The sequence below is a fragment of the Suricata suricatta genome, chromosome 11 (assembly GCF_006229205.1).
Source record: "Suricata suricatta isolate VVHF042 chromosome 11, meerkat_22Aug2017_6uvM2_HiC, whole genome shotgun sequence".
Taxonomy (NCBI): Eukaryota; Metazoa; Chordata; class Mammalia; order Carnivora; family Herpestidae; genus Suricata; species Suricata suricatta.
The window spans coordinates 88627821-88645060 of record NC_043710.1 but is presented as its reverse complement, the minus strand read 5'-3'; the positions used below and the strand labels follow the sequence as shown (position 1 = coordinate 88645060).

Below are 17240 nucleotides of genomic sequence, written 5' to 3'. Positions count from 1 at the left end.
AGAGTAGGAAGTAACCTAAAATTTGTATTGCTTGGGACACCTGGGTGGCTGCCAGGTCACGCATGATTTCACGACTGTGCGATTGATCCCACATCCAGCTCCAAACTGAGCATGGAGCCTTCTTGGGGTTTCTCTCTCTCTCTCTCTCTCTCTCTCTCTCTCTCTCTCTCTCTCTCTCTCTCTCTCGGCCCTCCCCTGCTCACGTGGTTACTTTCTCAAAGTAAACATTAAAAAAAAAAAAGTGGCGTTGCTTTCAGGTTTCCCCGTTATAGGCGTACTTAGTATCTCTGTGTTAGTATCTCTGGGAGTGCCCGACTCTGCTGCCCTCCTAGTAGAGCTGTAAGTGCATGGAAAACATCATCACGTAGAAATATATACACGAAGTAACTTATCGGTAAGATAACTGTTGCCCCATTATGCTCCATCTGTTTCCAGGTCCTTCATGATGAAAGATTTTGAGACGCTTCTCTCTCCTTTGTGTAATTGGTAGTGGGTGGCGAAGAGATGGCTGACAGCGTCAAAACCTTTCTCCAGGACCTTGCCAGGGTGAGTATGTCGTCAAGTCATGTCTTGATCTTTTTGCTACAGGGACTGACTAGGAAATCCTTTAGGTTTTTTGGGGGGAGTTTTTATTACATTTGTTGGGTTCTTCACATACAGGTTTTCATTCTCATCCTTACTACGCAGGAGATTAAGTATGATTTTGCACCTTCCAGAAGCTTGGGAGACCTATTTAGTGCATGTCTCTAGTGTTGGAACCTTGGTCAGTTTGGCTCCAGAGCCTTTTCTTTAAAAAAAAAACTTTTTAGTGGAGTACTGAGAACAAACCGAGGGCTGATGGGGGAGGGGAAGAGGGGTGATGGGCATGGAGGAGGGCACCTGTCGGGATGAGCACTGGGTGTTATGTGGAAACCGACTGGACAATAAAGTATAAAAGAAGAAAAACTTTTTAGTAAGGGCGCCTGGGTGACTCAAGTCAGTTAAGTGTCCAACTTTGGCTCAGGTCATAATCTCGCGGTTTGTGAGTTTGAGCCTCGTGGCAGCCCTGTACTGATAGCTCAGAACCTGGAGCCTGCTTCGGATTCTCTCTCCCTCTCTCTCTGCCCTTCCCCAGCTTGTGCTCTGTTTCTCTCACTCTCAAAAAATGAAAAAAACATTAAAACAAATAAAAAGCTTTTTATTTTGGGGGCACCTGGGTGGTTCAGTTGTTAACCATCTGACTTTGGCTCAGGTTATGAGCTCACATTCATGAGCTCGACACCGTGTTGGGTGAGCATGAACCCTGGCTCAGGTGACTCCCTTTTCTCTCTCTCTCCCCCCTCCTATTTTCTCTGCCCTCATGCGATTATCTCTCTCTCTCTCTGCCCCTCCTCACTTTCTACCTCTTTCTCTCTCTCAAAAAAAGAAGAGTATATTGATACTTATAATAATAAAAAATAATTAAAAAAAACACCTTTTATTTTAGAATAATTTTAGACTTACAGAAAAGTTGCAAGATAGTACCAAGAGTTGCCCTATATTCTCACCAGCTTCCCCTAATGTTATTTTATGTAACCTTGGTCCACTGGTCAAAATTAAACAGTGAACATTGATACAGTACTATTACCTAAACTACTTTTTTCACATTTGCATCACAGAACCTATTTTCTCGCCATTCCACCTGGTGCAGATGATGATACTCTAGGAAAATATCGTGTAAAGATCTGTCGAGGACTTAGTAATCCAAATTAACCAAGAGTACACAATTCCGTCGTAGTAGATGTCTGAGACTTAATGCCTTGGTTGTGGCCCATGTAAGATGTATTCCTGAGCAGGGGAGAGGCCCATTCAAATGGGGGTTGGGGAGGGGGGCCGGGGGGGTCCTTCCTCAATGGGAGTGCTTAGAAGTTTATTATAGTTTTGAGTAAAAGAGGGGGAATTGGAGTATCTCAGAAGGATCAAAGAGACTTCATGCAATGAGATCTACTTTTAATACTTTTACCTCCTCATCTTGCCATTCTTGTGCTATAAAATTTCAGCCCCGGATCAGGTCTACCATGTACTGTGTAATGTTTGTCCGGTAGACTGTCAGCCTTTCAGAGGTGGGGATCCTGTCATCCTCTGAGCACAGACAAGCCCACAGCCATCTGCGCTCAACTCCCTTAAATATTTAAACAATTGGTGGAGGATTTAGAAGTTAAAAACAAAATAAGACCAGTAAATCAAAGATCAGGTGCACACTGTCAGGTTATGCTGTCAGTGGTTGGTATGTAACCATTTGCCCATTCCTGTTTTTATGTACCCTGGCAGTTACCTTTAAAGTTTGTTTAGCTAATAACAATAGGTAAAGATGCCATTTTTGAGTCCAGCTTGGTCTTTGCTTCCAGAATGTCTTTTTTTTAATTAACCACCTTTGTGAGGTTGACTCTCCCAGTGCTACCATTCTACCCTAGAAATAAACCTGTTGGGGCACATATTTTAAACTTTTTTTGTTGTTGTGTTTTTGATTGTATACTCTTCCTGCTAACTTACACATTACTTGAGCATTTTTACATGACCAATATCTAACTCATTGAAGATGCTTAATATGTGGGTGGGTGGTGGGTGGATGGATGGATGGATGAATGAATGAATGTAGATTTTGGAACTGGGTGATAAGCAATTTTGGAGGTTGTAGCACTAACAGAAACTTTTCTGCCATTGGAGCTCTTCCAATATGGTCGGCAGGAGCCTCTCTGTCACTGTCTTAATGGACTTCGCCTTCTCCCACTTCATGCACTCTTTAAGGACATGTTTTTCTCCAGCTGTACCGCCATGTTGTCTCTGGCTTATGTGGCATGCTCTTACCCTGCGGCTATTCACATTTTATAGTAATGATTTCTTTGTGTCTTTTTCCAACTATGGTCCAGTCTCTGGTCCCGTCTAGACCAGTGTTTAATTTGTCCTTGGTATCATCAGAGCTTAGCGCAGGATAGAGGACTAGAGGCCTTTGGTTAGTACTGAGAGGCCAGGGGAGGTTGACCAGGCTTTGTCGTCTTACACGTGGAGGGATTGGAAAGCCATTGTTTTGCGACCATGTTCTTCAAGCTTGGTTTGAGCAAGAATTGTGAGTACTAAATCTAGGGGAGAGCTTGATGAGCAGGATACTTGCCTGGTGTCAGCACTGACTGCCCACCCATAGCTGATTTAATTCTAAGACGAAAAGTTTGCAACCATGCAGTGGAGAAGATGAACAGTGCCTTGACTGAGTATGTAAAATTAACATGATTGGCAAGATGTCATGTGTCTCTGGATGAAATACAGAAGGGAAGGGCACACCAGCACGTAAGTGATAGTCCTGCCCAAAATGGGGTAGCCTGGGTCTAATTGTGAATTCCCTAAATTGAGGGAATAGCCTGAAATAATTGGCCTCTGTATTTCAAAAAGAAAGACAGGCTGAGGAGCTGTTTCTGACTGAAAGAAGCTGAAGAGACATGACAGCGAAAGGTGGTGAATTATTCTGAACTGATTTCTGACACATGAAGGGTAAACATGCTGTAGGGGACAAGTATTTCAGTATTAAATTTCTCAAATTGGTAACTTGTGGTTATATGGAAGAATATCATTCTTAGAAATACACATTCTGATACAGGAAAAATGTGTATAACCGTAAATAATTAGTTTACCGCGTTTGTTACTACGTCGCAAATCTGTATCGTTCCAGTTTTAGTATATGTGCTGCCGAAGCGAGCACTACGTCGCAAATCTGGAGAAAGGATATTTGGAAGATCTATTTTTACAACTGCTAAAAAATTTGAGTTATATGAAAAGATTAAGGCTCCCTTAAGTCAGGTAGCAGAGAAAGTTCAATAGTTTCCACTGTTACTGACTTTATGTAATTTGGGAACGTTTCCTGATGGGGATTCCTCCCTCTTTAATGCAGGGAATCAAAGACTCCATCTGGGGAATTTGTACCATCTCAAAGCTAGATGCTCGGATACAGCAAAAGAGAGAGGAGCAGCGTCGAAGAAGGGCGAGCAGTGTCCTGGCACAGAGGAGAGCTCAAAGTATAGAGAGGAAGCAAGAGAGGTAAGGGGGGCGGGGCTGATGTCAGAAGATGTCTGAGGGGGGAGGACACTTCAGGAGGTGACTGGTCCTTAGTGTAGAATAGGGTAGACCTTATATAGTTACTTGGAGTTTCAGTACCTCCTTTGTTTTTTGTGCTTTTCCTCCAGAAAAATGTTACGGGGACTCTTTTACCCCACACATTGAATTAAACTAGGGTCTACCAATAATGCTTGCTCAAAATGTCATGGTGTTTTGGGGCATCTGGGTGGCTCGGTTGTGTCCGACTCTTGAGTTTGGCTCAGGTTGTGATCTCAGGGTTGTGGGATCGCGCCCCTCCTCCATAAATAAATAAATAAATAAATAAATAAATAAATAAATTTTTAAAAATTTAAAAAAAGAATGCAGAGATTTATGCAAACTAACATTTAAAAAATAATGTCATGGTGTTTAAAAAAGACAGAACAGTGAATAAGAGAACTGCAAAAAAAAATTACAAGAAAATCTCTCCTAGAAATAGTTTTCTTTAATGTTTATGTATTTTTGAGAGAGTGCGCAGGAGAGAGTGTTCCCATGAGATTTGAGGAGAGGCAGAGAGAGAGGGAGACAGATTTCTGCAGCAGGCTCTGCACTGACAGCAGGGAGCCCAATGCAGGGCCCGAACTCAGAAACCATGAGATCATGACCCAAGTCAAAGTCGGACATTTAACGGCTTGACCAACTGAGCCATTCAGGTCTTCCTAGAAATATTTTTAACCATTTCTCATTGCCACTGGGAGAGCATTGGGAGAACAGTAGGTGCTAGAAAAATAATGGTAACCACCAAAAGGTATAAAGTGGAGAGTGACTGAATGATGATTTAGAAATAGCCTGTGTGCCTTTTGAACTGAATACATGTGGTCTTTTCCAGTGAGCCACGTATCGTTAGTAGAATTTTCCAGTGCTGTGCTTGGAATGGTGGAGTATTCTGGGTGAGTTTTTTCCTCGAATGCCAGGTGCCTTGTAAGCATCTTCACCTTATTGCTCTGTTGAATAGTTGTCAATTCTTTTCTTGAAACAGAGAAATAGCTTTCACCTACTGATACAGGCTTAAGACCTTAACTGGGACTCTGTGCATCTGCAGTGATTTTATTTCCACTCAAAGAACACTCGTGTGTAAATGTCAGGGATAGCCCTGTGAATATACACTTTTGTTATTTATTTTTATGTATTATGTATTTATTTAAAACTTTTGTTAATGTTTATTTACTTTTGAGAGACAGAAAATGAGCAGGGATGGGCAGAGAGAGCGAGGGAGACACAGTTCAAAGCAGGCTCCAGGCTCTGAGCTGTCAGAACAGAGCCCAGCACAGGGCTTGAACCCACAAATTGTAAGATCATGACCTGAGCCAAAGTTCCGGATGCTTAATCGACTGAGCCACCCAGGCGCCCCTACACTCTTATTTTTAAAAAAACGACTCATTCACAAGTGTTAATGTTAGAGGTAACAGTTTCTCTTGACATGGGGCATTTTGGAGAAGAGCAGCTATAGAAGATTAGAAGGGAAAGGCAGAGGACAAGGGCAAGGTTATCCTTGCACGTGGTCTTATCGTTCTGCTAGAATTGATGACTATTGAAAACCCACACCAGAAAATGTTGCCTAGGGTTAACTGAGAGCCAACATGGGCTTAAGTGAAATGTGAGTACCTTGAAGAATGAGTAGTGACTTCTTTTTTTGGATCTGGAATTCTATATAACCAAGCTTGTCTTAGTCCAGACGTTTCACAGATGTTTTCAGATGTTTACTTACTAAAATATTACCGCGTATTTAGTATGTGCCTGTATTTTAGTCTGAATACTATTTAAAATGTTCGTCTGTGTCCCCAGGAGTCTCTGTTTTCACAAGCAATGTCAGGTTTGTACCTTAGAGGAGTACTGAGCGGGAGAGACGGGTCCACTCTTGGTGCCTCTTCAGGGCTCCTTGAAAAGGCGCCTCCTCCATATGGAAAATGACTGAAACTTGGAACTCTTTTTAAAGGAGAGCTTTTAATGTTTTCTTTATTCTTCCCTTTAGTTAAGTCTCCTCTTGTTTTATCGTGTGTTTATCCCTGTACTACAGTCAGTAACGGCCCAAATTATTGGTAGGTATATGCATTGTTGCATGCCTTGTGTCTGGGGCGGAGGTGGGAGGGATTGTCCCTGTCTTCCTCAGTTTCTCGAATACTCCCTTGTACCAGGAGCTTCAGCTGTTTTTAGCTCAAGCCTCTCAACCAAACTCAGAGCAGGTGCTGTCACAGACATCATTTTCGTGGATAAGAAAAAGGAAATTAGTTACTGAGGTTAAACCATTAGTAAGGGACTGGGTTGGGATTTAAACCCTGGTAGTTTCCTGCGTGTTGTGTGCTGTTAAAGCATCGTGATTTGTCAGCACCCAGTAAGCAGGTCCCTCTCCAGGCCAGCAGCACATAGCTAGGACTCCTCGAATGAGAACCGTGGTTAGAATTTCATGTGTCTGCAAAGAGGAAAACTGTCTGAAGTAGTCATGGTCGTGTGCTGGCAAGAAACAAGCGGGCAGGGTGTGTGTGTGAGAATAGTCATCGACTAGGGCCTCCCTATTGGGTCCTTTATTTTTCGTTTCTCCAGTTACACTGACAGCTCTCCTTTCCCCTTTCTTAGGTGATCCATCACTACATGGAGATGTTTGGTCCTGGCTTGAATTCTTCCTTACGTCCATTTTCAGTGCTCTTTGGGTGCTTCCTCTGTTTGTGCTCAGCAAAGTTGTCAATGCCATTTGGTTTCAAGTAGGTCCCAGGCGGAACGGAGTCTGGGTGCTGCAGCATGACGGGTTGGCGGGTGGCCAGTTTTATCCTGTGGGTGGTGGCCCAGCAGGAACAGTTTCATAGCCTTAACCTTTGTTGGTCATGCAGCCCGTGGGTGATCTTTGTGCTCTTGGAAAATGGAATTATTGTCTCAGTCACAAAAACATCTTGTTGCCAGATGTCTGGGGGCTTTTCTCACCTGGCAGATCTAATGGTAGATCAGTGGCCTTAGCTTTGGGAACGGATAGCGAAGCCATCCTATTCATGTTTTGGTGAGCTGCTTTCTCTGTTACAGGACATAGCTGATCTAGCATTTGAGGTGTCAGGGAGGAAGCCTCACCCATTCCCTAGTGTCAGCAAAATAATTGCTGACATGCTCTTCAACCTTTTGCTGCAGGCTCTTTTCCTGATCCAGGTGAGACTGGCCTTCTGGGTCCGTGGGCAGACACTGAAAAAAGGTTCATCGGAGGGAGGAGCTTCACAGAGATAGAGCATTGCATTTATTTGGGGGCAGATACGCTTTGTGGGAGGTAATGCTTTTTAAATAATTTTTTCACAGAAACAACTAGAGAATTTAAAAATCATAAAATGATAAGCAACACGAACTTACCAGCTCTTCCCTGCCGATGGGCATTGTCCACTCTCCTGCTGTGAGACACTTGAGGAGCATCTGTGAGGCTATCTAGGCAGAGGGGGAGGACTCAGAGTGGCAGGTGAATAGTGTTAGTTCTCTGAAGCATTGGAATTGAGATTTTCCGTATTTGTTCTTCAGGGGATGTTTGTGAGTCTCTTTCCCATCCACCTTGTTGGTCAGCTGGTTAGTCTTCTGCATATGTCCCTTCTCTACTCACTGTACTGCTTTGAATATCGTTGGTTCAATAAAGGTGAGTCCGTCTAAAGAAACTCCGAAGTAGGAGGTCCAGTCCAGGAATGCTGCTAAGCAGACTTCTTAAACTGTTCAGTACTAAGGCCATTGGCAGACCACCTTTGGAAAGAAGTAGCCTCTTGGGCAAGAGAGGGAATTTACACTTAAGGGGTTTTAACCCTTAACTTTGCTGCTGGGGGATATGGCGATGTCACATTGTCTTTATGCAGCTTACTTTGATGTAGCTCTGACTGAGCCGAACGGTGGCAGAAAGGAGTGTGCATTATTCTGAATTAGAGAAATTAATTTGATGCCAGTGCTTTTGTATTCTTTTGGGGATGTTTTAAAAGACCGTGGCATATTTGTCTGGGTGTCTGGTGTTTAGAAAGGTTAATTGATTTCAAGAGAATGGCTGCCCTTTTATTTGATACCTTTGTTCAAGACTAATCATGACAAAGGATGCTGATGATGTAATTCAGGATTCCTAGCAACTTTGAAATTGTGATTATTGAACTGAAAAGCTTTGCACAGAAGCCTTACCATATTCGGACAATTCCAATTTATATGCTTCAACTGTTCTATGTGACAGATCTGTACCTAAAACTCAGACCTCAAATAATTAGTCTATGGAGTCATTTGACTAAAAGGAAATAAGCAATCTAATTGTATTGGCTCTCTTGTTTTAGGAATTGAAATGCATCAGCGGTTGTCAAACATAGAAAGGAATTGGCCTTACTACTTTGGATTTGGTTTGCCCTTGGCTTTCCTCACAGCAATGCAGTCCTCCTATATCATCAGGTAATTTGACCCGAGGGACTAGTAAACATAAACACTCATTGTAGGGTGCACCTGCCATATACCTGGTTCTGTGGTAAGCCTTTTCCATTCATATTTGGCTCTCAGGAGGTCTGCAGACTGTTTTTCCTTGACAGATAGTCAGAGACGTTTGTCAGTTAGCCTTAAGATCTAGCCTGCATGCTCCTATGTGCCATACGTATTCTTTCATGTTGCCTCCTGGGGCAGTGTTAAAGGTAGCTAGTGCTTAGGGGAAAAAATTTTTTTGGAGATGTTTGCAAGATTAAGATTTCATCAAGCCCTGGTTTAGCTCCGGAGGCAAGGGTACCTTGGGCTTCTAATATCCCCTCCAAAGTCATGGCTGTCATGAAAGTGACTATTTCTCTTCCATTTTCAGTGGCTGCCTCTTCTCCATCCTCTTTCCTCTATTCATTATCAGCGCCAATGAAGCAAAGACCCCTGGCAAAGCATAGTAAGTATTAGCCAGTATTGGCTAAAGCATAGTAACTAACGTAAACTATCTGCCTGTGTAAAGGATCGGGGCTATAATATTGCAATTATAGGAATGAGACTTTTAAAAAAATAACCTCTTACATTGTAGGAAACCATTAATATATACAATGATGAGAGAAAAACACTTTGGGATTATGTCCCCCAATTATTCCCCAGGCATATGTGCACATTACATTTCAAAGAATTATACATATACTTAAAATGTAACAGTTCTTTGGGGCGCCTGGGTGGCTCAGTCGGTTGAGCGTCTGACTTTGGCTCAGGTCATCATTTCATGGTTTGTGAGTTCGAGTCCCACGTCGGGCTCTGTGTTTATAGCTCAGAATCTGGATCCTGCTTTGGATACTGTGTCTCCCTCCCTCTCTGCCCCTCTCTCACATGTGCTCCCTCCCTCTCTCTCGCTCTCAAAAATAAACATTAAAAAAAAAAACTAACAGTTCATTGAACATAAGGCACTTGTAAACACCTATGGGTAAGTCCATTTTTCTAAGAATGGCCAACTTTTTATAGTGGGTTATGTTATCTGGCTACATGAGTTGATAGTGAAACAAAGTACTATAAATTTTTAGCAATAATAATAACACTCCTCAAGTCTTACATGAAAAAAAGTTTAATCTTTGACCAGTTTTGGTTAAGTCAGTGAGGATACATGTATTAAAAATTTCAGATCTACTTTGGGTGTTGACTCCTCTTGCTCAGTGTAATTGCAGCTTCTGTCATTGGCTTTCCTCTGAAACTTGAAAATGAAGCACATGCAGTATTTTATGTCTTCAAACGTAACTTGATGTTTATACTCTGAACCAGCCATAGAAAAGTATTCCTCAAATCCGAATTAACCTGAAACTTTATTTCCTCAAAGCCTTGACAGTCCCAGTGGTGATTCCATTGCACTCATGACTGCGTTGGACCCAGCGCATTCTTTAGTTGCTGCCTGCTAACTCTTGAGTCTAATGTCTGTGCTTCCTTGATCAAGTTTCGGTTGTCCTTTTTTCATTTAAAAAAGTTTAACTTAGATAAGCTGTCAAGTATTGAAAACACTAAGTTTGATCAACTGGGGATCTAACAAGTGGGGTCTCTTGCCTTTCAGCCTTTTCCAGTTGCGCCTCTTCTCCTTGGTGGTTTTCCTAAGCAACAGACTCTTCCACAAGACGGTGTACCTGCAGTCTGCCCTGAGTGGTTCCAGCTCTGCCGAGAAATCCCCTTCACCGCACCCGTCTCCTGCCAGACTGAAGGCTGCTGCAGGCCCCTGAGTTGCCTGTCCTCCAGAGGGGACAGGTGGGGTCAGAAAGAGACTGTAGGAACGCCTTTCCTTGTCAGCTCCTCTGCCAGAGAAGGCATGACCCGCTCTGCCAAGGGCCCTCTGCATATTCCCTTCTCTCGGAGGAACTGAGCTTTCGTCTCTGGTGCGCCCATAGGGCAGAATCCTCCTGACACCAGTGTGTGGGTTTTTAACACCGGTGGGTCTGAATGGACCACGGGGTTTTCTGCAGCTCTTTTCTAGCACTTGCCGGCTCCCAGGCCTGGACTGATGGGAATACTTGTTTTCTCCCTGTGCCATTTACCCTCCCGACTCCCCTTCCTGCCTTCCACCACCCTCTGGATGAACGGATTTTGTAATTTTAGCTGTTGTATTTTGTGGACCTGTTATTTTTTTGTTGTTTTTCTGTGAAGCACATATATTGGATGTGGGAGGCGAAGGAGCGTCTCATTTGCTCCTGGTCACTCCCTGTATAGCCATCACTGTCTTGTTTCTTGTAACTCAGGTTAGATTTTGGTCCCTCTTGCTCCACTGCAAAAAAAAACAAGCCCGAAGAGATGGGACAGGAGGAAAGGCCTCACCGCCACATCTGCTGGGTCTTGAGGAGTGATTTTCTTCCCCTTGGAGGGGACAAAGTTTTTTCACCACTGGTACGTTGAAAGTTCCCCAGCTGTAGGGAGGTACCAGTTTTGGACAAGTGCCACACAACACTGACTGCTCGGAGAACCTGCACTTTTACCTCTGGAGGTCCGAAGGGTGCTGCTGGCCACTGCCGGGTCTGCCTGGCATTTCAAAGGAATCCTGGGTGCTGCAGATAGGAACTGAAGGGGTAAACTTATTAAACCCATTAAGCCTGTGATTGGTTGGTGTTTTCCTGTCGTTTTAAAGAGACTAAATATGGGGGGGGGGCAGATGTCAAAACACTTGTCCAATTTTAAAATGTCACAATTAAACGTGAGCTGGTTTCCCAGCAGTGTGTGATGGTTGCATTTTCAAAATTCATCACCTCATGAAACGTTGAAGAAGGTGAAGCGGAACACAGGACTCTGCCTAGATAATTCGGTTGTGGTTTTGAGTCCTAAAAAATGTTACCTGAGGAAGTGCGGAGCATGTGATTATAATCCTGTTCACATCTTGTGAAAGAATTGGGGAATTGTTTACTTTAAAGTCCGTATGTGTCTCCTGTGTATTCAGGAAAGATGGGAGAGCCTTTTAGGTTTCAGTGTATTGAATGTTCGCATTAGGGAAGGGGTTAGACACATGGTTAACAGAAACGTTTATTACGTACAAGACAGATGTAAAATGATTGCTGAGAGACGTAAAAGCAAGTCCAAAGTACAGAAGGTTTTAAAATAGTGGGCATCTTGGAAGTGGGCGTTGTTGCCAGCTTGTGCACAAGAAAATGTAAAAGACCTAGTTAAAATAAGATTTCCTTCCAATATTCGTCTGTGACATCTTTGGTCATTTGACGGTAGTGTTGCAGAGAAATAACTTCCAGGTTGCTGTGGGGGTGGTTTGAGGAAGGTCTCCGTTCTTCATCAACAATTACCTTATTTACGTTTTTCCAGTTGGCCTAGTTACTTAAGCGACCGCATCTTTGCTGCCTGGAATTTGTGTTTGTACCAGCTAAGCTGGCCTTTGTTTGGAAGGGTGGGAAGTTAAGTGGAGGAAGTGATTCTTAACCCAGCACTGTGCCTGGCTGTAGAAGATGCCTAAAGACGGCAGGGAGGAATCTACAGTTTTTTTGTTAGTGTGGCTGAGAGGCCAGGCCTGCACAAATGATAGGTAGGGCGTATCTACAGCAGGAATCTGGCAACAGCCTCGAATGAGATGTAAACCAAAGCAGTGTGAACTTTTCTTACATTTTCATTTGGCTGAGGGCACTGAGGGCATGGTTAGGAGATTAGGATCAAAGGGAGAGTAGGTTCTGTTTTTGCTGAGTTCAGAATGGCAATTTGAGGGAGACAGTAACTGAAAGTAAGGGAGGTCATGCTGCTAAACCTGAGAGTGCTTGAGTTTTAACCACGCAACCAGGAGGATCTAAGGAATCCTGTTCACAAAAGTTCTTTTCTGCAATAGGCATCCCAGCCTGGACAGGTATATGTGGTTCAACACACTACCCTTGTATCCCATCTCGAGCTCAGTTACCCATTGTAGCAGCTCGAAAAATCAGAAAGTGGACACTTCAGATCTGAGGATGGTTGTTAAATCGGTTGGAAAGTTTTAAATGGACAGATTCATGTACCGACTTAATTGCTCAGTACTTAGGGCCCAAGAGAAAGTTGAAGAGGGACTGAGAAGAGGGCAGCCAGCGCTTGGAGGGTTTTGAACCCCCTTAAAGAATAACGGCTGTGGGAATAAAAAGGCAACTATAGTTGTCTATTCACTGTCTATATTCATTTTCCATCCGCTTATATTTTCCGACTATAGCAGTAGTATATTCAGTTTCTACATTCATGTGTTTACCTCTGTTGAGACTGTTCTCGTAAAGACTATCAATCAGCTCAGTAGTACAATGGAATTTCCCTCCTCCCTCATTTATATTCCCCCTAGCTATAATGACCCACAGAAGGTAAAAGGAAACAGACTACAGCGTAACTTCTGCCTTTTAAATAATGAGAGCTATGCATCACTGAAGTATTTTGAATGGAGTCCCTAGAGTGAGTCCATAGAGCCAATGGATGACTTCATCATGTAACATCTGACTGCCTTCTCTGCTGGGCACTGCGCAAAGTCCTCGGGATTCAAGGATGAACCAGAAAGATGATTACTGTCCTCTTGGACCTAACAGCACAGTGAAACAGAGTGACAGGTGATCAGATTTTTTAAAAAAACATGGTCAAATAGCTGCTACTTTCCATAGGTCTCAAAGCTGGATAAAACATTGGATTTCAGAGAATCTCAGCACGATGAGAGGTTAGGTTATACACTCACCCTCCTGTTCTTGGATTCACTCTCTGATTTCAAGTTTAAATATTTTGTGCTTTCAGACCCATGAGGAAAATAGTTCTGGATCAGCATTAGAATCCTCTCTGGAGCTTTCCCAAAATACACATATGACCACATGGACCTGGGGATCCCTGGGTGGCTCAGACAGTTAAGCTCCAGCTTCGGCTCAGGTCATGATCATGTGGTTTGTGAGTTCGAGCCCCATGTCAGGCTCCACTCTTGACAGTGCAGAACCTGCTTGGGGTTCTCACTCTCTCCTCTCTATCCCTCCCCCCACTAGTGCCATTTCTCTCAAAATAAATTAAAAGACCATCTGAACCTGGAGGAAATTTAATTCCAGAACAAAAGGTAACTTTAAAAATTCTGATAACTATTTTCATAGAAATTTGGGAAACTTGCATCCATAAAGTAAGAACAGATTGTTGTGGAAAGGGGACAGAATAGGAAAGTTCTTAGAAATTGAAACAGTTGTGGAAATAAAATGAGATGGCTTATAAATGTGAGAAAATACGAACAGACATTTTTCCAAATGACACATCCAGATGGCTAACAGACACATGAAAAGATGCTCAACATCGCTCATCATCAGGGAAATGCCAATCAAAATGATGAGATACCACCTCACACCTATCAGTATGGCTAAAATATAAAACAAGAGACCAGTGTTGGTGAGGGTGTAGAGAAAAAGAAACCCTTGTGCACTGTGGGTGGGAGTGGAAAACAGCATGGAGCTTCCTCAAAATAAATTTAAATTATCCTGTAATATAGTAATTGGACTACTGGCTATTTACCCAAATAATACAAAAATACTAAGTCAAAGGGATACATGCACTCTGTGTTTACTGCAGCATTATTTACATTAGCCAAACTATGGAAGCAGCCCAAGTGTCCTTTGGCGAATGGATAAAGAAGTAGTAGTATGTATGTATGTATATATAGTGGAATATTAGTCATAAAAAAATCTTGCCAATGACAATGGAGCTAGAGAATATGCTGAGTGAAAGAAGTCAGAAAGACTATATGATCTACTCATGGGAATTTAAGAAATCAGCAAAGGAGGCGGGGTGGAAGACCAAGAAACAGACTCTTAAAAATAGAGAACAAACATAGTTACCAGAGGGGATGTGGGGTAGGGGTGGGGGAAATAAGAGGTGGGTATTGAAGAGTACAACACAATTTAAAGTGAGGAGCCTAGAGAATTGCAAGATAAAACTGAGGAAATTTCTCAGAACATAGAGCAGAATGATCAAAACATGGAAAGAGTTAAGAATCATGGAAATGTCCAAAAACCAGATGTCTGACATTTGTTTAAATAGCACCTTCAAAAAATGAGAACAGAAACATGGGGACAAGACAACCAAAGAAAATCTCCTGGACAGATGACGAAATTGGAGTTTTCAGATAAAAAGTTCTGCAAAGAGTAAAACAGCAAAAATGAAAGCAAAAAACACACAGGTGGGATCTTTAAGGAAAAGCCATTTATCAGAAAAATAGGTTACTTGCAAAAGACTGTGATTGACATGGGCATTACCCTTCTCAAGAACAACTCTAGATGACAGAAGATAAAATTGTAATGGTTTAAAGGGGTGCTTTTTTTGGGTGGGTCATGTGTATAAGGGATGGGTGGGTCCCACTTTTGTTTCCATAATTCCAGCTGTGTTATCAAGGGCATAATAAAGGCACTGTTAGTTTTCCATTCAGCTTTTTTGAAAAAGTTAACTTGAAAAATCTACCAAAGGGAAAAATAAATCCAAGAAATAGATGAGTAACTGAAACAAAACAAAATATCCAACCAAACAATATGCAACAGTGAAATAAGTGCATTAGGAAGGAATCTTGGTAATGTACCTTTGCCGCACACCTGGAAAGGTAGATTCTTCAAGAAGAAAATAGATACTGTTACTCTTGTGTGCCCCAGATGAGATGAAGGAAGGCATGTGTTCTTTGATCAATGATGTGCAAGATGTAACAAGACACTTCAGGAAAGACCGAGAGCTTCCTAGGAATGACCTGACTCCAGAGCAAGCAAAAAATAGCTTTATTCTAAGCAAGTGATGAAATAGTAAAAATAGTGTTTCTCAAAGAACCAACTCAAAACTTTTCGTCCAACAAAGCAGGAGGAAGAAGGATTAATTAATATGCCAAATTCATGTATTATCTCTGGATTTACAATAACTGTTATTTCCCCCATGACTGCTGTCCCGACCTTGACTTTACTTATAGAGAAGACTTTCCCTATCAACTGGTAGTAAAGAATCCTCCAAAAAATAGGCTTAAATTTTAAACTTTGTTCTTGAGTAGTGTACTTGGACTTTTGGAAAAATTGACTTAATTTTACCACCTGGAAACTTATGAGATTCCCTTTAAGAAACATACATGTTCAATAATTTTTTAAGAATTAACGAAAAACCGGGGTGCCTGGGTGGCTCAGTCTGTTAAGCGTCTGGCTTTGGCTCAGGTCATGATCTCACAGTTTGTGGGTTACAGCCTGGTGTCGGGCTCTGTGCTGACAGCAGCTCAGAGCCTGGAGCTTGTCTTCAGATTCTGAATCTCCCTCTCTCTCTGACCCTCCCCTGCTCATGCTGTCTCTCTCTCTCTCTCTCTCTGAAAAATAAAACAAATAACATTAAAATTTTTTGTAAAAAAGAATTAATGAAAAACCAAGATTTTATGTTCATGAAACAGTATCTTTTTTTTCTTTTTACTTCAAAAGAATCTAATTTTAATTCCTTTTTCTTTTTTGATAGGAAATAAACCCCCCAACTCTTGTATTGAAGCATTTACTTGAAGTTCTGCAATTCCTTCAGGTTCAGCTGTAGTTTCCTTGCATTCATAAAATTACATTGAACACACTGTAAAAAAGCAAAAAACAGAGCAGTTGAATCATAACGGCCCAGGGTCAGCTTGGTCATGTGAAAAGTACCCATGATTTTGAAGCACTGACTTAAATGTACTTTCAGTTTACGTTTGGTGGTTGCATTTGTAGTAGCGTACATAGAAGAGAAGTGCGAGGCCTTCAGACTGTGAACAGTTACCGACGCTCCCATTTTCTTTGGTGTAGCTTTTGCCGGCTGCAGTGTGTGGGTGTGTGTACACACGCGTGTTCTGCGAAGGGCCGGATTGGCTGCTGAACTTCGCCCTTCGCCCTCTCCCCAGCCCTCCCCTCAGCATTTCTCATTCATTTTTTTAGGGGGGTAGGGGTGAAGGGGGACAGAAACAAGTGGTTAGGGAAGCTTTCACTGGGGTGAGCCGACAAAGCACAGCAAGGCTGTGTGCTGGGTCTCCGGAGAAAGCCTGTCCAGCGCTTGGCAGGGCTGCCCCTGCGGCAGAGGTTGACTCTTCTAGCCTGGAAATAAGGAGTCTGCCAACTTAACCCCCACGTTCCCTTTAGGCCTAGGCATGCTCGCTCACGAAGTCGGGGGCTTAAGAAAGGGATACGTCTCGAGAAATTGGCAGGGCTCTCCTGTCTATCGCTGTTCAAAAACAGCTCTTGAACGAATCGTCAAATTCTGTACAAGATGTAACGGTCTGGACCAGAAAGCGCTAGAGTGTTAATTGAAAATAGGTAGCATGTTCTTCCCTCCTCCTCTCTAACCTTATGTTAGCTGACCGTCAATTTCTACAAGCTCTCGGAAACCGAGAGGAGAGGTACCCTAGTCCGGCTTTGGGGCATTTGTAGATTCGGTTTATTCCTCCGCGTAGTTTCCGCTTCTGGTCACATGACTGGGGTAAACCCGCCACACCTTCACCCCCAGCGACTCCTTCGCAGTCCGCAGACCGACACGTCACTCCTCGGCTCTCAACCAAACTGCTCCGAGCACGTTCTTTCCGCGCTCTCGCCCTCACGAGCGGATCTATCACAGCGCGGCAGGAACACGAAGTCCCGCCCCCTGACTGCTGAGTGATATCTGTGTTGCCCACTTAAGAGGTAGGAGCGCGGCTTTGTCCCCGCCTCTAGCCCTGACAGACAGTTTTACCATCCTATCGGTCTCTCGAAGTGGCGTATCGGACCTGAGCAAGCCAATGGGGAGGGGTCCAG

At 43.0% G+C, this 17240-nt stretch overlaps 1 protein-coding gene across 2 annotated transcripts; it reads left to right on the top strand.

Moving 5' to 3' along the window:
- Positions 1–435: 435 nt before the first annotated feature.
- On the top strand, positions 436–11222 carry EI24 (EI24 autophagy associated transmembrane protein). 2 transcript variants are annotated; one of them, XM_029957730.1, is made up of 10 exons: positions 436–546; positions 3902–4047; positions 4934–4994; positions 6077–6143; positions 6679–6803; positions 7117–7236; positions 7594–7705; positions 8373–8484; positions 8879–8953; positions 10082–11222. In XM_029957730.1, the coding sequence occupies exons 1-10, from the start codon at positions 505–507 to the stop codon at positions 10242–10244; spliced, it is 1023 nt and encodes a 340-aa protein (XP_029813590.1). In that variant the 5' UTR covers positions 436–504; the 3' UTR covers positions 10245–11222. The 2 variants fall into 2 exon arrangements, with proteins under 2 accessions (XP_029813590.1, XP_029813591.1); XM_029957731.1 differs by lacking the exon at positions 8373–8484 and having other exon boundaries at positions 10082–10220.
- The last annotated feature ends 6018 nt before the right edge of the window (positions 11223–17240 follow it).

Excerpts from the sequence above, each read along its gene's own strand:
- EI24 (XM_029957730.1), top strand. The coding sequence starts at position 505 with ATGGCTGACAGCGTCAAAACCTTTCTCCAGGACCTTGCCAGG. Across the intron at positions 6,804-7,116 it reads TCAATGCCATTTGGTTTCAA|GACATAGCTGATCTAGCATT; the intron begins GTAGGTCCCAGG and ends TCTCTGTTACAG. Across the intron at positions 7,237-7,593 it reads AGGCTCTTTTCCTGATCCAG|GGGATGTTTGTGAGTCTCTT; the intron begins GTGAGACTGGCC and ends TTTGTTCTTCAG.